Consider the following 20,242-nt stretch of genomic DNA (forward strand, 5'->3'; position numbering starts at 1 on the left):
CAGCACCCCCTCACTGGAGGTCTTGAAGCAGTGGTTGGACAAGCCCCTTGGCACCTACGGGCACTACGTTGGGGACCCCTGCCCTACACAATGATCAGGGACCACGATACTGCAAACTGCACTGGCGTATCCCTTCCATGTGACCTCAGGGGTTTATGCATATGCCGTGAAGCTAAGTTCTGTCCTCCCAGTGGCTGCAGGTGGTGGCTGCAGTTCTCACCTGATCTAAGAGCATCACGGATGACTTGATGATCTCCCGCCACTTTTGGAGCTCTGTGTCATGATACCTCTGCTGGGACTCTAGTAACTGGGCCCATTCTGTCTGCGACTGGGGTAACCTGCCAGGACAGAGAAGCAAAGATGAGCTCTGGGAAAGCTGTCAGCGGCTTGGAGCCTCTTCCACCAGGGATCAGCAGCCTTTTGAGCCTGGGGGCACCTTTGGAATGGTGATGAAGGGTGGCGGGTGCAGCTGCAAAATGGCCGCCATGTGGTGGAGCATTGAGGTAGCCCAACTGGGGAGAAGAGAGGTAATTTAATAAATCAACTGAGAAAGAGGAGTGGGAAAGAATACAACCAACACTCGGGCTGACAGCTGCCAATGAAACAGCCCCGTTTAAGTTTGCCCAACCAATCACATCTCCAGTGGTCAATCAGGAGCCCTCCTAGGCCCCACCCTCTTTCTTGGGTGGGCAATAGGAAAGGAGTCAGAGGGAGCCTACAGACCTCATATTGGGGAACTCTGCCCTGCATTCTTGGGAGGAAAACAAAACACAGCACCTCTAGGTCCGTGCTGCAAAGAATAGAAGCAAACTAGAGGACCTTAACACTGGGCAGCCGACACAGAGGTCACAAGTAACCTGGAAAACATTCATGTGCCCTAACAGGTTGCTGTGCTGCTAGCAACTAAGATCAGCCACTCACTCAGATGCCCCTCCCATGCATTATGCATTCCTGCTGAAAATGTTATCAGCATGTAGGAGAAACACAACAAATCAAACGGTCCCTAGAATAACTATCCATTCCCAGCTTTTCACAGGACAAAACCAAATATCCTCTGAGATTTCCATGTTTGGAGTGCCCAGTGTTTTATTCATCATTTAATTTAACAAGGGGCCTTATTTTGATTGGGCCCACTGCACATGTGGAGAAGGGAGACAGCAACTATCCAGGACTTTTTTTTGTGGCCTTAAATGACTCACTGTTTAACCCACTGTCCCATTCTTCCCTTTTTTAAAGGGAAGAAGTATTTTATTTTAAAATTGGACTCCCACAAAAACAGCCGTGCACAGCAACGCAAGCATGATAGAAAATAGTACACTGAGAAGAAAGAGGCATTTCACTCTCTTTTAACATCTGGGCATTGTTAAAAGTGGCAGGGCAAGCGGTTCCAATTTAGACAGGAGCAACGAGCCCCAAACCAGAATGGTGCAGTGGTTAAGAGCAGGTGCACTCTAATCTGGAGAACAGGGTTTGATTCTTCGCTATGCCACTTGAGCTGTGGAGGCTTATCTGGTGAACTAGATTAGCTTGTGCACTCCAAGAGGTGCTAGCTGGGTGACCTTAGAGTAGTCACATTTCTGCAGAGCTCTCTCAGCCCCACCCACCTCACAGGGTGTTTGCGAGGCGGGGGGGGAGAAGAAGGGAAAGGAGATTGTAATCCCCCTTGAGTCTCCTTACAGGAGAGAAAGGGGTGACATAAATCCAAACTCTTCTTCTCTCACAGACATACACACGCATGTGCACTCAGCTCACATGTAACCACGCTGATCTATCTATACACCAGGTAGTAAAAAGAATGCACTCCAGCTCTCCAGTTGGCATTACCTTTCCTGTAACCGCAGGCCCTGCCATGCCGTGAGAGTTTGGGTCGTGTACTCCAACATCCAGAGTTTGTAGAACAGCATCATGTTGAGGATTACCAAAAGCACCAGACTGGGGAAGCAAAAGAAAAAAGAATATCACTTGAAGACGACCAACCCTGACCCTCTCCAGGAAGAATCTGGGTCCTTTTTTAATACGACAAAGTGAACTCAAGTGTTTTTGGGTCTTTGGGCACGCTGAGCCACGCCCGAATGGGAATGGCTCAGTAGGTACCTTCACAATTCGACAATGCCCTGGTTGCAAAACAAAGAAGGTGCGGAAACATCAGCAGAGAAAGGTCTGAGTACTCATTTACTACAGAAGCAGGTAATTTGGCTCATACAGCTTGTTACAGTTACTGAATATCGGGAAGAGCAAGAGGGTAAAATAAGCTGACCTTCTGGGAAATGGGAAATCTCGACCCAAGCATGCTTGAGCCAGGAATAAACCTTGGGACATTGGGGGGGGGGGTTGAGGGAGTACTATGTGCCCTGCTTCCTACCCCCTTTTGGCATGCACGCTGTGTTCCCTTCTCTTCTTCTGGGGTCATTCCTCAGCCCCAAGACAGGATATCCAGGGCAGTGTCTGCATCTCAAAACATGAAGAGTGGGAGGGGGAGTTAGGCCTACCCTTAGCTGAGTTCAACCATAAAGGGGGCTGCAAAGATTTCACTAGAGGAGCAGAAAGAGAATGAGGTGGACAAGACAGCTTGTTGGAGGAAGGAACAGACAAGGACACAGCCCAGAAGGATCTGAGCAGCTTTCGGACAGATGGTGTGAAAGAACAAACCCGCCAGCTGGAACAAAGAGAGAGACAGAGATGGAGAAAGGGAGGGATGGCAAGGAAGAAGGTAATAAAAGGAGACAGTACCTGAAACAAATCCTAATGAGAGCAGGGAAGAGAAAAGGTGGAGGAGGAGAAGGTTAGAAGCACACCAGAGCTGAGAGAGGAGAAACTGCCAGGGAAGGTCTTCTCAAGGAGATAGAACACAGAGATGGGGGTGGGGGGCAGGAAGAGCAGGCAAAGAGGAAGAGGACACCCCCAACATGGGCATTTAACCAGAGGGAAACCTTATCATTTTAGTGGGGGAGGGGGCTAGGACTGCGCATATCACACAATGAAATTAATACAGAGCCCTGAGAAACTCAGCTTTCAGAGAGAATCCATTTCTAATCCTCAGGACCCATTAACATCTGTAGGGAACTTCTGCAAACAGCTGGAAACAAGGAAGGGGCGTGGACAGCCTTCTTGCCATAAGAGAAGGCACCTTTACTGAGCACAGCTTCCAGGTCCGTGGATCATGCCCAGGTGTGGCTGCCATCCCATCCTTTGAGATCTACCTCCTTATCCACACACCCTCTTGGCCCAGTCGCTGGGTGATCAACCAACCAACCACTAGACCCAACATGTACACGCCAGTCAAAAAACAGAAGACTTTATATTAAGAAATCTAAACTGAGTATGCCATTTGAGGAGAGAACCCCAGTATGCAGAGCTTATGTGGAATCTGGCTTTTTTCTGGGTAGGGAAGGCCATGAAACAAAGCAAATGAGATCTGATGCTGGTGGGATCACTTTGTTAACAGTTTAAACATTTAATAAACTCCCTTTATACCCCAGCTTTCTTCCCAATGGCTTACAGCACTTTCTATTTTGTCCTCACAATAATCTTAGAATCACAGAGTTGGAAGGGGCTGTAGAGGCCATCCAGTCTGATCTGTTGCTCAATGCAGAATCAACCTAGAACATCACAGACAAGTGTTTGTCCAGGACAGGGGTAGGGAACCTGCGGCTCTCCAGATGTTCAGGAACTACAATTCCTATCAGCCTCTACCAGCATGGCCAATTGAAGACTGCCAGAGAGGGGGAGCTCACCACCTCCCTGGGCAGCCAATTACACTGCTGAAATACTCTCACTGTAAAAATAAAAAAAGTCCTAAAATCCAGCTGGTAACTTTCTACTCTAATTTCTACCCACTATGGTGACTCCTGTCCTCTGCTGCCAACAGGAACAGTTCCCTGCCTGCCTGTGGATTAGACAGAAGTAAAGTGGCTGAAGAGGAGCCCCATCCTGCACTTTTGCCCAGTGCCCTAGAGTCATGGCCTCCGTTCATGCTTATTTTTGGTTCTCTGTGGCCATTAGTAGGAGCCTCATGGCACAGAGGAGTAAGCTGCTGTACTGCAGTCAAAGCTCAACTCACAACTTGAGACTGATCCCAACAGAAGTCGGTTCCAGGTAGAAGAAGAGGAAGAAGAAGAAGAGTTTGGATATATACCCCACCTTTCTCTTCTGTAAGGAGACTCAAAGTGGCTTACTGTAAACTCCCTTCCTTCTCACTCTCATGAACTTGGATACCTGGTGGAGGGAATGGGTGCAGGGCTGCAGAGTTAGAGTTCCAAAGAACTGTGATTAGCCCAGGGTCACCCAGCAGGTTTCATGTGGAGGAGCAGGAAGACAAATCCAGTTCACCAGATAAGCCTCTGCCACTCAGGTGGAGGAGTGGGGAATCAAACCTGGTTCTCCAGATTAGAAACCACCTGCTCTTCACCACTACACCATGCTGGCTCCTTGAGGTAGCTGGCTCAAGGTTGACTGTGCCTTCCATCCTTTTGAGGTCAATAAAATGAGTGTCCAACTTGCCTGGGGGTAAAGTGTAGATGACTGGGGAAGGCAATGGCAAATCACCCCATAAGCATAGCCTGCCTGGTAAACACAGTGATGTGACATTACCGCATGGGTCCGTAACGACCCAGTGTTTGCACAGGGGGACTATCTTTTGGACCATTCATGCCAGCAGATGGCGCTGCTGGGATCCACAACTAGAACAAAAGAGCTCTGAAACTCAAAAACCTCATACTGTGGAACTCTTATTGGTCTACAAGGTGTAACTTTCCCAAACCGGCTTGTTCTCCATCTCCTTCACTCTAGCCGAAGAGTTTATCTTGTAGTCTGGCTAAAGATGTCTGTGAGCACTCTCTCGGCACTTTCTCTTACCTGACACACTTTTCCCTGCCTGGATCAACAGCGGTTCCCTGTCTGACAGCTGCTGGAACATGCACAGCTAAGCCAGAACAGACGGTCCAGCGTCAGAACAAAGGAAACAAAAAACCTGATGCTGATTCCAAAACCCACGAGGGAGGATTCTTATCGCAAGGCAGGGAGACGATCATGAACCATCTCTTGCAAAAACCATCCCTGGAAACTAGACCAGGGAATAATACGGGGAAAGACGCAGAGAGAGGTGGGGGGGGGAAGGAAGGAAACACACAACTTCCCCCTGGGCAGGAGGGCAAAGCAATCACTTACACACAACTGATAATGAGCAGCAACTTGGAGACACTCTGTAAGTGGAAGCCGCTGGGACTTTCCTCGGGGATGTGCCGTGTTTGTGTGGAACCTGGAAGACAGCATGTTGCTCACTGAAGGAATCTCTGGTGGAACAGAATTTCCCTTCCCTGCACACACCCCAAACCCAGTTCTGTTTTTCTTCTGGAGCAGTATTACACATTTAGACCTCCAGTCCCAGGGAAATTTTCTGGGATGGCTACCCCAACAATAGAGGTTTTGCTATGCAAACTGAGGGCCAGCAAGATCCACGTTCATGGCAGCATCTTGAACCAGCCCGTGCCATGAACAAGAGGAAGCTAGCTAGGTCCTAAACGTGGCCTGCCCCATCAGAACTACAACAGACGACCAGGAGAAAGAAAAGGCAGTTCTTTAGGGGACAGACAATTCTCATAGGTTAATCTATGACGTAGGAGCCATAACCCATTCCCCCTCCTCTGAGACGCCCTTAACAAAAGAATACCAGAGAGACCTGGATCTCCCCACAACCCCTCCAAGTGGCCATTTCTGCTCCTCACTCGTGCTCCCCCTACCTGCCACACGCTTGATTCGACCTATCACTGCCTCCCCTATCGCCATCCCGGTGCAGGAGTGAGTTTGCGGAGGCTCCAACGCACACTTCCCTCCCAGGTGCGGCCCCCTTAAGTGAGTGTGGGGTCGTTTCCTCCGGCGCACCGTGGATTGTTTGCTTGCCTTCTCTTTGGGGGATTGTCGGTGAAGCTCAGCTAGGTATGTGCTCTCTGTTTTGGTCAGTTCACTCTCTGCCAGAAAAAGCCACATGCGATGAAGAAGAAGAAAGAAGAAGAAGAGGAGGAGTTTGGATTTATATCCCACCTTTCTCTCCTGTAAGGAGACTCAAGGTGGTTTACAAACACCTTTCCTTTCCACTCCCCACAACAGACACCTTGTGAGGTAGGTGGAGCTGAGAGAGTTCTGAGAAAACTGTGACTAGCCCAAGGCACCCAGTAGGAATGCAGGAGTGCAGGAACACATCTGGTCCACCAGATAAACTCTGCCCCTCAGGTGGAGGAGTGGGGAATCAAACCTGGTTCTCCAGATTAGAATCCACCTGCTCTTAACCACCACACCACTCTGGCTCTCTAAAGAAAGAAGCCAATTTCCTCTTGGCCAAAATGGAACTTAAGACAAGGCCGAGGCAAGTGGTAACCCGAGAAAGGGCCTGCATGGTTGTGGCACCTATACTCCCTCCCCAAAGGAGATTAGTCTGTCTCATCCTGTCTTGTTCTGGCACTCACAGACAAACAGATACCAGCCTAAGCCACATGGCTCTCACCTAAATGGCGGAAATAATCATCCAGGCCGCTCCAGAAGTTCTTCTCGATAAAGGATTTCACTAGCCCCCAAGGCTGTTTCCTGTATCGTAGTTCTGTAGAAACCCTGAACAGAGGAGGAAGTCTGATCATTTCCTGGGTCCACAGAGCTGCCTCGCTCCAAGTAGCTGCCACATCCATGTCTCTGTATCTTGGCCCCCTGAAGTGGCTAGACTGAAGCAGCAGATTTTTAGACTTGGATGGCCCAGGATAGCTGGATTTCACCAGCTCTCGGAAGCTAAGCAGGGTCGGTCCTGGTTAGTACTTGGACGGGAGGCCACCAAAGAACTCTAGAATTGCTATGCAGAGCCAGGCAGTGGCAAAACACCGCTGTCTGTCTCTTGCCTTGAAAACTCTATGGGATCAGTGTTAGCGGGCTGTGACTTTACAGCACTTTATACATACACATATGTTTTTGGGAAACAACAGGCTACAAAAAAGCAACAAACACAAGTTGGGTGTGGCAGGAAGAAACTCAGCCCCATCCAAGGCAATTGCTCCTCTTCCCCTATCCCACCCTCAAATTAAAGGGGTTTGTTTCATTGCACAAATGCCACTAAAATTAACACCTGCACCACTCCCTCACTAACACCATACAGGCCAGCCTTCCCACCTGAGTCGGCATTTGTTTCTGGCGACACGCGTCAAAGTGTAACGATTAATGGTGTAGAAATAATCGTGGTAGGGGACGTCGTGCGTTAGCACCTCTGCATCTATCACGTAGCACTCGCTCTCTTGGCTGGCTTTGTACATTGTCTGGAGGAAGCAGAGAAGAAGAAGAGTTTGGATGTATACCCCACCTTTCTCTCCTGTAAGGAGACTCAAAGGGGATTACGATCTCCTTTCCCTTCCTCTTCCCACAACAAACACCCTGTGAGGTGGGTGGGGCTGAGAGAGCCCCGAAGAACTGTGACTAGCCCAAGGTCACCCAGTTGGCATGTGTTGGAGTGCACAAGCTAATCTGGTTCACCAGATGAGCCTCCACAGCTGAAGTGGCAGAGCGGGGAATCAAACCCAGTTCTCCAGATTAGAGTGCACCTGCTCTTAACCACTACACCATGCTAGCTCAACAGAACAGGTGTCAGCCTACGGGGAAGACACCTTGATGGGCTTCACATGAGAAATTGTCTCCAGCAAAAAGCGCCGAGTCACACAATGCCCTCTGAAGTTTGGGGGTGGGGTGGGGTGGGGTGGGGTGGGGGAGACTTTGGCCTTTCCCATACCTGAGTCTCAGTGACAGTGGCAGTTTTTGGGGCCAGAGGGTTGGTGAGGGTGATGGTGTAGAGAATAACTCTGCTCTGATTTCCAGTTTCTTCCTTCTTCCATGGATGAAAGACGATATCTGGGAAGAGAGAGCAAGAACATGGCTGTGTGACAATGTCAAACTAGAAGATGACGCAAGGTGCAGCTCACTCCCCAGGGAAAAAACAGACTCTCACGGCCAGCGCCAAGGTCATGGGCAGCTGTTCATTCCACCTCTGCCCTAGCTGGCAGCCTGGACAAGAGGGGCACAAAAGAGTCTATTGTGAAGCCTGTGTTCCTCACCATGAGAAAGAGAGTTGGGGTTTTTTTTTGTCTTGTATCAGTGCTCACATCAGTGGTTCCAATTTGTGAAACAGCAAAGATGGAGAATGATATTTTGTGCAAGGCAGCGCAGAGAAGCAGACTGGAACTTAAGTCTTTCAAAGTCAAAAATCTAGCTTCTGTAAAGGATCCTGCTTGCTGGTCCGAGATGATGTTCTCGGGAACCTTGGAAGCAAGCTAAGGGGAGCCTATTGACAGCCTTCCTGAACTTCAGAGCTCTTTCGCTCTCTGTTACACACACACACACACACACACACACACACACACACACACCACACCACACACACAATCAATCAATATATTTGTCTGAAAGTGAAATCAACATTACTTTAAGAGGTTTTGCCTGGTGCCCTTGGTGAGAATCCTTTTAAAAGGAATTATGTGAGACTGTTACCAAATGTCTCATTCTGCACATCTCTAGTTGCCGCCAAATTCTGCCTAAATCAAAACTCAAAAAAAGTTTGGGGAGTCCTGCTTGAGTGAAATATCAGTAGGGGTTGGATTGGAGAGATTGCTCATCTCTAGAAAAGCCACATAAGTTGCAGACCCCAAGTGTGGGCTGATAGCACATGACTCGGTTGCATCTTGGAAGCTATGGGACTCTAGGTGGCTGCAGATACTTATCTGAGCTTCTCAGAAGAAGAGTTTGGATGTATACACTGCCTTTCTCTCCAGTAAGGAGACTCAAAGAGGCTTACAAACCCCTTTCCTTTCCTCTCCCCACAATAGGCACCTTGTGAGGTAGGTGGGGCTGAGAGTGTCCTGAGAGAACTGTGACTGGCCCAAGGTCACCCAGCAGGCTTCATGTGGAGGAGAGGGGAAACAAATACAGTCCACTGGATAGGAGTCTGCCAATCTTGGAGGAGGGTGGGATCAAACCTGATCCTCTAGACAGAGTCCACCGTTCTTAACCCACTACACCATGCTGGTTCTCAACACAGAAAACAAACTAGATGGAGGCATGTGTGTATTAGATAACTTAGATAACCGTGGCAAGAAAAGCTTTTCTCTATCCCAATTTTCTGATGCTGCCTTGGCAATAGGAAAAAAATGGGGGGGGGGACCTGTTACACAAAGAACCTTATTGCTGCTTAGCCAGAGATTTAAAAATACTAAATTAATCCCAAGAATGGAACTGGAATGTTGGGAGGGAGCAGAAAACTAATTGCTGGAGATGCTCCCAGCTTCTGCAGATCTAAAGTTCCGTGGAGATGCACAAACCCATGAAGCTCCCTTATAATAAATAAGACATTTTCAAGGTCAGTATTGTCTACTCTGACTGGCAGCAGCTCGCCAAGGTCTCTGAGGCTGAGGTCTTTCGCATTACCTATTGCCTGATTCTTTCAATTGGAGATGCCGGGGATCATAGAATCATAGAGTTGGAATAGACCACAGGGGCCATCAAGTCCAACCCCCTGCAATGCAGGAACACACAATCAAAGCACTCCTGGCAGATGGCCATCCAGCTTCTCCTTTAAAACCTCCAAAGAAGGAGACTCCATCACACTACGAGGTACTGCATTTCACTATCAAACAGGCCTTATTGTCAGGAGGTTTTTCTTGACGTTTAGGTGGAATCTCTTTTCCTTCACCTTGAACCCATTACTCCTTGTCCTAGTCTCCGGAGCAGCAGAAAACAAGCTTGCTCCCTCACCAACATGACATCCCTTCAAATATCTAAACATGGCTATTATGTCACCTCTTCACCTTCACCAAACTAAACATCCCCAGCTCCCTAAGTCTCTCCTCGTAGGGCATGGATTCCAGACCTTTGACCATTTTGGTTGCCCTCCTCTGGACCAGTTCCAGCTTGTCAATATCCTTCTTGAATTGCAGTGCCTAGGATCGAACCTGTAACCTTCCACATGCCAAGCAGATGCTCTACTACTGGATCATAGCCATCTCCCTAAGGCTGACTGCTATGACAGCACAATAAATATCAGATTAGTTCAGATTTGTAGGATGGGCACGTCCTTAATTAAGCTTTTGTACCCAATTTTACAGTAATCAAGAAGCCAAACTCTCTCTCTCTCCAAAGTTCTGGCTGAGCTGACACTGGCTGGACCACGAGAACACACAGACACTGGTGAGCACCGGACTCACCGGAGAATCTCCGCTGCTCCATGAAGTCCCTCAGGAACTGAGAGTCTGTGAAGAGCAGGTCATACAGCTTGTCCACGCTGAAGTTGAACACCTCATTCATGTACTGCCGACCGTTCAGGTCTTCGTAAAAGGCCTGAACTTCCCCTGCAGGAGGAAGAAGATAAGAAGGCAGTTTTTTAAAAAAGAAGATAATGTAATGATTTGGGCTCAGATGATCTCTTATCAAAACACATGTCTGGAAAGTGATCCTGACTTGGCTGTTCTACAAACGCTTCCAGAAACAAATGTGTAAGCATTCCAGTTTAGCTCACAGATTCATTCTTGACACAATTACCTGATTCACCATCCCCGCAGTCAGTTTTCCACACACAGGTGATCAAAGAAACTTTGGGATGGTCTGATACAGTCCAACGGGTGATTCTCATTATGACCACCTCGTAAGCATCTTAGATAGTCAGAAGAGTCACACAAATATTGGTCATTATCCTCTGTATGAGACATGGATGTGGGACACATCCAGGTGGTGCTCCTGGTGGGCGGTGCCCAGGTACCACACCCATTAATCTAATGGTGCTCTAGATTCCTAATGATTTAGCTTGGAATTATCAAGACATGGTGGTGAGCCTCAAAAAACTACAAGCAGAGGAGGCACCAAACTCAAGAGAACATTAAACGTCAAGAGGTAGAGACTTATGACCACTGGAACTTGGGAATCAGGTGCTTTATTTATTGATTATTATGGTATATAAGTGAACGAAAACTCTACAAAAGCACTCAAAACAACCGGGGCACCTCTCAGCGTACCTTCGTCGTGAGTCTCCGAGGAGTCGCTGAGTTCAGTTGGAATGTCCTCATTGTCATTGAAATCCAGGGAAGGGGAATTCACAGGGGCTATGATCTCTATCTTGTCTGCAATGATGTTTGCGATTGTCAGCTCTTTCTCTACAGGGATGTCCACAACCTCCAGCTCCTCAGGAACGATGCCTTCATACTAGAAGGGAGTCACAAAGGTCATCACGTCACCGCTCCCTCAAGGGTGACCTTGCTGTTTGTCAATCACAGTTGCCATTCCAAAAGACCTCAAGTTCTGGGATTTCTCACCTCGCAAGACCTGCGCACGCACCATAAAATCCAAAACTACTTTCTGTCTACATGCAATTATGGCAAACTTGTGCACTGTGAAAGTTATGGGCTTTGGCCTGAGTTCAAACCGAGAAGTTACGAAACTCCTAGTGATATCCCTGTTGACTTGCAAGAGATTTGATAGGATGTAGTGCAGATACTTTCACATCTTTGCAACACTGAGAAAGCCAGTACAAAACGGTAGTTAAGAGTGTTGGGTTGGGAGACCCAGGTTCAAATCCGCACACAGCCACAAAGCAAACAAGGCGATCTCAGGCCAGCCCCTCACTCTCTGCCTCCTCTACCTCGAAGAGCTGTTGGGAGGTTAAAATGGAAGAAGTGCAAAACACGCATTCTTCTCTGAGCCCCTTGGAAGAAAGGCACAATAAAAATGGGACAGATTCATTTCATTAGAAGTGAAAGCCGGAAGATGAAGGCCTTGTATTGGCCTTGAGTCTCAATGAGAAAGGCAAGCTATAAATAATGTGTTCCAAGCCAGGACAGCTTTACTTTCCATGACACTCATAAGGGAAGAAGAAAGGTGCACACAAGTTCAAGCACTTTCTAACTTGTTTTGGCTGCTATCGAACTGAGCTTTACTTGTAATGTCTGAATGCAACTCTAACAGAAAGATGCTCAAAACATATGAAACCTCACCATCATAAATCTGTTTAAAGCTTCTCACAAAGAAAACCCATTCTTAAAAAAACTAAACGTGCAATTGTTGACAAGTAAGCCAGGATCAGTTTCCTGCCCCCAATCCAAAAGAAATTCCACCACTTCTTCTCAGCTCTAGGGAACAGGGTTCAGAAAAGGCTGCTGTAGGGGTGAGCCAGCGAACCCAGCAGAGTCTCAGACAGAGCATCTGTTGCCCTCTGGGCAAGCACGCTCACCTGTCACAAGACCCCCATGACTCACAGGTCACAAGATGCCTGAGTCATGGGTCACAAGACCCCCAGGTGTGGAATTGACCCAGACGGAGACGTTTCTTCCTGCACGTACACTGCCCCTGCAGGCCATGAACTGCGCAACCTTCTCCCGCTGCCCTGCCTTCCTGTAAACCCTAATAAAAGGTGCCAGGGACCAGAGCTCGGCAGATTAGCCGCTGGCTTCTCTCCACCGGACCATGATATCGCAGCGTCCCGCCTATTCCTTGTGTCGACAGTAACGACTTCAGGCTGCCACCAGCTAAACAGCTGAAATCAGTAAAAGGCACTCCTGGCGACAGGTGCCACCAGCTTATCCAGCAGTAGACCTGCCATCATCTTATCCAGAAGTAGGTCTGGCCCTTGTTCCTTCAAGGGAAGTGCAACCCTATCCAGAAAGGGTGATTTACATGCTAATGGCAATCAGGTGAGGGGAATACCTACTGGGACTGGAGCTTCAGTACTTCCTGTGGGTGTCAACGTGCTGCTATTGGTGACAGACTTCTTGGGGAGCTGGGGGCTGGCCTCCGGTTTGGCTTCCATGATGTTTTTTGAGGAGGTATCGTTCACTTCATTTTCTTCCACCGGGATCTCTTCACAGTAGCTAAAAAGAGCAAACAGAAGGCGTGAGACTTTGAGCAGCTCCCAAGAACTGTAACACTAGAGGACAAAGCATTTGCAGTATGCATATTCCATCTTCTGGACTCGGTAAGGGACTGCCAGCAGGGTTCCCACCCTGCCCCGCTTGTGACCTCAGCATCTGGGCCAGTCTATATGGCAGAAGGTGCTCCAGTGAGTAATCTGGCCTCATGCCATTTAGGGCTTTATAGATCTTATAACCAAGATCTTAAATTAAGCTCGGTAGTGAACTGGGAGCCAGTGCAGATCCTTTAGTACCAGCGTAATATGCACTCGGACTGAGGTGTTAGCAGCTGAGCGGCTGCACCAGCTCCAGCTCCAGCTCCAGCTTCCGGAGTATCTTCAAGGGTGCCCCCACGTAAAGTACATTGCAGTCGTCCAACTTGGAGGTCATCAGAGCTTGGACAACTTACTATTGGACAACTTGGCTTACCCCATTGTGTTGAAATCATCATCGGGAGGCACGTAGTCCTCATCATCGCTCGTTAACCCTAGTTCAGTACCATAACACTGATGTACAAAATGCCAGAGCTCCTTCGGACACAAGGGCTAGGGGAACAAGGGAGAGAGAGAGAGAGAGAGAGAGAGAGAGAATGGACACTCACTTTGTTAGCCAGACACTAATCAGCACAGTATGAAGGATCATAGCCTTCACAATGTTTCCCTACTGACAATTCAATAACCAAGGTACCACCCCCACCCCCCGCCAGCAACCCTTATACTCCCTTTTATTTTTGGTACCTGTTCTCTCCTGTACCAGCTTTCAGCCCCCATCCAAACTCTGAAATGTGTTGAGGTGGGCTATATGTGGGTTGAGGGGTTGTTTATTTTTGCAGGGTGGACTAGGGTGGGGGATGGGAATAGTTTTAAAGGAGATTTTAGGATGGTTTTATACGGTTGTATTTTTATGGAGTGGCCAGGATTGTTACCCGTCCAGGAAGTTTGGCGATGGTCAGGTAATAAATATATAGAAAATAAATAAATAAGATTACTGTGCTGCTTTCAGATTTCCTATTCCTAACTACTCTGAATTGGAAAACACACCATCGCCTCATAGCAAACAGTTTATATGTACACATCTTTCCATGTTAGCCAAAGCCCTGTATATTTGCTTTCTACTTTATAGGTTGAATTAGTGTACCTTGTACATATAATTATTGTTCTTTTATGTATAAGAACTATAAAATGAGCTCATTCAATTCCAGCAACTCAACAAATTCAACAGCAGAGGAGAACCAAAACCGTTGGCAAAAAAGGTAAATGGATTTTTTAAAAGGGCATTTGCTTAGTCCTAGTCTGTCCTAGCTGTCTGCTATGTGATTTAAACATAAAAGGAATTGCACCCCTCCAAAAAATTATAAGCATTGTCATACAAAGCTTTTAATCTGCTGCAACTAAGTGGAATTCGACGTTGTGGTGCAGAATCTCATAACAAGATAGATTATAGAAAGCTACTCATGACGCTTCACAGACAAAAAAGCCACGTGAACTGAGCTACAGCCAATATATGCACTTCGGGCTATTAATGGAATATAAAGCTTTCATTTTTCAAAAGGTCAGCTGTGCTCCTAGCCCTAAAGAAGGGAGACAGAAAAGGCATTCTTGAAAGCCAAGCCGAATAACCATTAGATGTACGCACTCCGGCATGTGGCAGTCACATGGCCCAATGCAAGCAAAGGAACTTGTGATTTCAGTTCCCAGGGGCGGCGAAAGTCAGCTCACTTTAAAGAGGAGCGTAACAGCAAGGAATCGTTTGTTGCAGTTTTGATTTAAATGCAGCTAACCGATCTGATGAGCTTCAGAGAGGCTTGACAGAGACAGAGCAACGGACCCTCAGATTCCAAGCCAGCACTCAAATGGACGAGAACAGAAGAAAGTTCATGGCACAAAGAAGAATATCAATTAAATGAGGCTCTGCGTTGTGAATTGCATCATTACCTGGAATTCCGCTATAAAATTAAACGGAAACCTCATCTGGCAAATGACAGAGAATTCCTCCTTTGGATGGCCTCCTCATTGCATATCATGCAATAGCATTCAGAAAAATAAGGCTGCCCCCAAACTTCTCCTCAGTGTTCATCTAACAAAAGTTGCCTATTTTCTTCCTAAGTTTCACTCAAGGAAAAAAAACACCAGTTCAATTTGGAATTACACGCCTTGTCAAATCCAAAAAATCACTGAGAATGGTATATTTGTTTCTATTATTGTTGACATTATTTTGTGAACTTTAGCACAGGAATTGCTGAGCGTTGCCAGAGCTTTTGAAAGCTGCCTTCCCCAAAAGAAGTTGGTTTAACGTCTCAGATTAGCAAACCGCTACTGGCTCACCCTGATCTTCATTCACTTCCTGTGAGCTCTTTCTTGTCGTATATTTTTAAACCCTCGAGATTTTAACCAGGGCTTGCATAGAAGCTTGCAAATAACAAGTCCACCTGATGCAAGAGAACTACATTTCCCAAGACCATCTTATGCCTATCTGCAGATGGGGAGAGAGGTTTATGAGTCAAATAAAAAATAATAAAAAATAATATTTGAAAGAAGGGTGGGAGAGACTCTGATGCTGCCATTGTCCTATGACAGTGGTGGCGAACCTTTGGCACTCCAGATGTTATGGACTACAATTCCCATCAGCCCCTGCCAGCATGGCCAATTGGCCATGTTGGCAGGGGCTGATGGGAATTGTAGTCCATAACATCTGGAGTGCCAAAGGTTCGCCACCACGGTCCTATGAGACAATGGGTATGAGAGACAGTGTGGCATGGCAGTTAAGAGTGTCAAACTAGCATCTAGAATAGGGGTGGCCAACCTATGGTGCTCCAGATGTTCATGGACTACAATTCCCATCAGCTCCTGCCCAGCATGGCCAAATGGTTGAAATGCCATCCACTTTGGGTCCCCATGGGGGAGAAAGGCCGGATATAAATAAAGTGCATAAATAATAAATAAGTTTGCAGAAGTCTGATGTCAAAATGGGTTGGCTTTGCCTCACACTCACACATTTTCAGGCTGACATTTCAACTGGAATTTAATCAGCACCATTGATTAGGATCATGGTCTTTGCAGTGGTTGGAATTAAAGTACCAGTGAAACAGTTTCAAACAAATCTGCTTTTAGTCTTACAAACCAGGAAATTTATGCCTCTTGTACCAAAGGTGGCAGGCACCATCAATCTTCCGACAGTCTCTTAAATCATGCCACGTGCCCATAGGAACATTTTTATTTATTTTATTACTATTTTATCACAACTTACAATTTATGATCGCTCTTATTGACCTTCCAGCCTGGCTGTGTGTGCTTGGGGCTTGTTTGTCTATCAGTGTAATCCTATACTCAATTTAATAGGCTTAGACAGGAGTGCCCCTGCTCAGGATTGCACTAAATATGTTCTTATTGTGGATAATAATTAGATATCAATTTTCAATGTTGTTCCAACCTCCAGGAAATGTATGTACAAGGAAGCTCCTGGAAGACAAAAATCCAAACTGGTCTAGACTGGTTGCCAAATTTTGTACATTTGTTATAAAGAAACGCAGACCAGTGAGCAGGCAGCTGATATTGTATTAGAGATACAGATATATGAATATATGGCTCACAATCATTATTAATTATTAATATTATTACTATTATTATTTTAATCCAGGATTGAACAAATGGGAGTGCAGACAGGCCGAAAGATAATAAGTAGGCAAGCCCACGCATATACGAATAATTTTAACTTGAGTGACTCATTTTAACGCTAAGTTATGGATTGGAATCATTTTAACGCTAAGTTATAGATCGGATTTATTTTAACGCTAAGTTATGGATTGGATTTTTTTAACGCTAAGTTATGGATTGGATTTTTTAATGCTAAGTTATGGACTGGATGTATTTTAACGCTAAGTTATCGTATGTATGGGACAAGTGAAACAAATTAGGCCTCAGTGTTGATTTTAGGGTATTTCATATATTACAATTACACTGGGAATTACAAGGTTGAGAGTGTGTATAGAATTTGTTGATCCTTGACTGTAATTTGCTGTATAGAATTTGTCAGTCCCTGACTGTAATTTGCTGGTCTTTGACTTTAATAATAAATTGATAAATTGACTGATGTAGTTCCAACAATTGAAATGTTTTAGTGCCTGATGCTCGCTGCGTTGGGGGCTTATTTGAATGGAAAGGCAGCACAGAAATGTTTTAAATGAAAAAGCAAGTAAATACTCCCCTCAGAAGAGAGTGGCAAACTGTAGTACCACAGTCAAAGTTCTGCTTGCAGTCTGAGTATTGAATACTGACGGAAATTGGTTTCAGGTAGCCAACTCTAGATGGATTCAGCCTTCCATCCTTCCACAGTCGATGATTACCATGTTGTGTTGTACCATGGGAATAAGGAGCTGTACTTTGGGAATGAGAAGGGAACAAGGACAGGAAGACTTGTCCTAGTAGAGATAGAGTTGAAGCTAGGAATTACACCTCTCCATATTTGGCAAGCCCCATTCACAAGGAATCAGGATTAACCAACATTATTGTAAAGCTTTAACGTAACGGTTGTTGTGCCCTTTCTTTCAGTGTGTAACACTCCCTGGGGTTAAAGTACAGATGATTGGGGAAGGCAATGGCAAAAAAAACCCCAGTAAACAAAGTCTGCTTAGCAAATGTCATGATGTGACATCATCACCCCATGGGTCAGTAATGACCCAGTGTTTGCACAGAGGACTAACTTTACTGTAAGAAAAGGCTCAAGAAAATCTTTCTAACAAACTCTGCTAATTGATAAAAGAAATTCCGTTGGAATTCTGCCCGCAGTTAATCTGTGACCCAAGCTCAAACATACAACTCAGTAGAGTTTTCGTACTCAATGATTTTCTTTTGGGGAAGGGGGCGGGTGGCCAATGCAAAGAAAAAAGACTCTCCCCCAGCTGCCTTTATGCTTTTAACACTGCAATACAATACGGAGTTATTCCCACGTCAACAAGCTTAGCCTGGAGTAACAGCACAAGAGTAACAGTACAATCTTAAGCAGAATTACACCCTTCAAAATGCACTGAAAACAATGGGCTAAGAAAGGCATAACTCTGTTTAGGACATCAACTTAAATCTGTTATCTACCAGCTGTACGTCAGCTTCTGTTTATTTTAAATTTCCCTATCTGCTCGTTTTTTATGAACTTGTGTTTTTCTTGCAGCTGATTTTATTGAAGTTGTTTTATATGATGACTGTATTCTGCACACCGCCTTGGAGATAATGCACTGTAGGGCAAGGAGTGATTGTTCAAGAATAAACAGAGCAGAGGAACCAATAAAAATACCTTCTCGAGGAGGGCGTTCTGCCAGAGCCTGAACATCATCATGTACGTTCTGTCTCGGGCACCGAAGGAAGTAAAAAAGTGCTGTGAAGGGCAGAGAGATCGCTGATTAAAAAGGTGCATCGGAGCAGGTTGGCAAAGAAGACGAGGACTTGCTAATTTACCAGCAAACGCCTAAAGCTGAAGAAGCCAGGGAAAAAAGAATCAAACCTGGGGGACATGTGTCTTGCCTGCGCACCTCAGATTCATGCGCTCCTTGAACACCAGTCAGTTACTACAGTTCAGGTATTATTTTCACCAGTTTCCGGTGCGTAACCATGTTGGTCTGCAGTAGATCCAGATTTGAGTCCAGTAGTGCCTTAAAGGCAAACAAAATTTTCCAAGGTAGAAGCTTTGGAGAATCAAAACTCCCTTTGTCAGACACCAAAACTCCCTTCTTCTGACAAAGGGACCTTCCACTCTCAAAAGCTTATACCCTGGGAAATCCTCTGCATCTTTCAAGTGCTACTAGACTTGAATCTTATTTTCACCAAGTGAAGCAGAAGTTCAGTTGCTCGTTACGGGTGGCAGGCAAACCCCCACCCCCCCACCCCCAGTCCAATCTCACTATACCCTGTTTCCAATTTTGGGTCCCATGATTGTGGTTGCCAAACTCCAGTGGGGCCTCCAGACTGCAGAGATTAGTTCCCCTGGTGAAGATGGCTCTTTTGGAGGGTGAGCTCTGCGGCACTGCACCATGCCATGCTCCCTACCCTCTCTAAGCCCTGCCCTCTCCAGCCTCCGGCCCCCAAATCTCCAAGTGTTTCCCAATCCAGAGCTGGCATCCCCACCCATAATTCACTTAATTTCCTTTTTTCACAAAAGAGACCCAGCATGGTGTAGTGGTTGAGAGCAGGTGGAGTCTAACCTGGAGAACCGGGTTTGATTCCCCACTCCTCCACCTGAGTGACGGAGGTTTATCTGGTGAACCAGATGTGTTTCTGCACTCCTGCATTCCTGCTGAGTGACCTTGGGCTAGTAACAGTTCTCTCTGAACTTTCTCAGCCCCACCGACCTCACAAGGTGTCTGTTGTGGGGAGAGGAAGGGAAAGGAGCTTGTAAGCCACCTCGAATCTCCTTACAGGAGAGAAAGGTAGGATACAAATCTTGCAAAGCTTTCATTATGTCCCCTGCATATCTATCCCAGGCCTGTCAAGCAGATACACCCTGAGACCTATGTGTTCAGAATTTAATTCCCAGTCATGTGTGAGCCCAGTTCACACTAGAATAATGGGCAGAGGATGCTTATGGCGCCCCCTGTGACATTGTTCTACCCTGAAATGGCCCTGTGGAGGTACTACATCAGCAGGAAACATAGTCGTTCACTGTTGCCATTTCAGGTCAGAAAAAGGGTATGTATAGAAAGGCTCAAGTCACTGGTGGGATTCAGCCTATTCGTACCAGTTTGGTAGAACTGATAGCTAATTTTTTCTAGTTCAGAGAACTGGTTGTAATCCCACCACTGAGTCCCACCACTGGAAGTTCAAAACCAGTTGTTAAATTATTTGAATCCCACCACCGGTTTAAGTCCCCCTCTTCTCTCAGGACCAATCCAGATCGATCCTGAACCTGTGTCAGTATTATGCTCAGAACTTCCACAGCACATCTGGTCAACTGGACTTGGATGGGCATGCAGGAGACACAAATACTTTGTAATGTGAGCAGGCACGCAAACGTTTGAACTGAGCATTAAAACAATAAAGGAACAAAACCCAGCAGCTTCATGGAGATGCAGATGCTGGAGATACATGCTAAACTTCTTCACATAATGCTTACGATTGGTAGAAAGCTGTGCGCAATTTGTAGTATGCAGCCAGACTGTTCCTCTAGCACGTCCAATTTTATGTCATTCTCCCACCCCTGTGCAAAGCCCGCTCTGCCAAAGTATGAGCATGCACACCATAGGAAGTGAAACCTCATTCAAGCAGCCATCAGCTCTCATTACCACAACCCTCCGCCACAAAAACACACCACTATCCAACCCCGGCTGAAATACCAACTGAACT

General features: G+C 46.4%; 1 protein-coding gene across 15 annotated transcripts in view; it reads right to left on the reverse strand.

Moving 5' to 3' along the window:
* GRAMD1B (GRAM domain containing 1B) overlaps positions 1-20,242 on the reverse strand; it is a 136,300-nt gene that overhangs the window by 5,384 nt on the left and 110,674 nt on the right. For 12 of the 15 annotated variants that reach the window (XM_048513518.1, XM_048513519.1, XM_048513516.1 and 9 more), the window contains 13 exons: positions 18,201-18,281; positions 13,344-13,459; positions 12,716-12,875; positions 11,028-11,214; positions 10,224-10,367; positions 7,760-7,878; positions 7,150-7,292; positions 6,500-6,603; positions 5,739-5,966; positions 5,167-5,257; positions 2,731-2,742; positions 1,825-1,932; positions 221-338 (listed from right to left, as the gene is read on the reverse strand). In XM_048513518.1, coding sequence (XP_048369475.1) covers positions 221-338; positions 1,825-1,932; positions 2,731-2,742; positions 5,167-5,257; positions 5,739-5,966; positions 6,500-6,603; positions 7,150-7,292; positions 7,760-7,878; positions 10,224-10,367; positions 11,028-11,214; positions 12,716-12,875; positions 13,344-13,459; positions 18,201-18,281 — 1,611 coding nt within the window. The remainder of the gene's footprint in view (positions 1-220; positions 339-1,824; positions 1,933-2,730; positions 2,743-5,166; positions 5,258-5,738; positions 5,967-6,499; positions 6,604-7,149; positions 7,293-7,759; positions 7,879-10,223; positions 10,368-11,027; positions 11,215-12,715; positions 12,876-13,343; positions 13,460-18,200; positions 18,282-20,242) is intronic. The other 3 variants (XM_048513517.1, XM_048513524.1, XM_048513511.1) reach the window with 1 other exon arrangement.

Source organism: Sphaerodactylus townsendi, linkage group LG12 (assembly GCF_021028975.2).
Source record: "Sphaerodactylus townsendi isolate TG3544 linkage group LG12, MPM_Stown_v2.3, whole genome shotgun sequence".
NCBI lineage: Eukaryota > Metazoa > Chordata > Lepidosauria > Squamata > Sphaerodactylidae > Sphaerodactylus > Sphaerodactylus townsendi.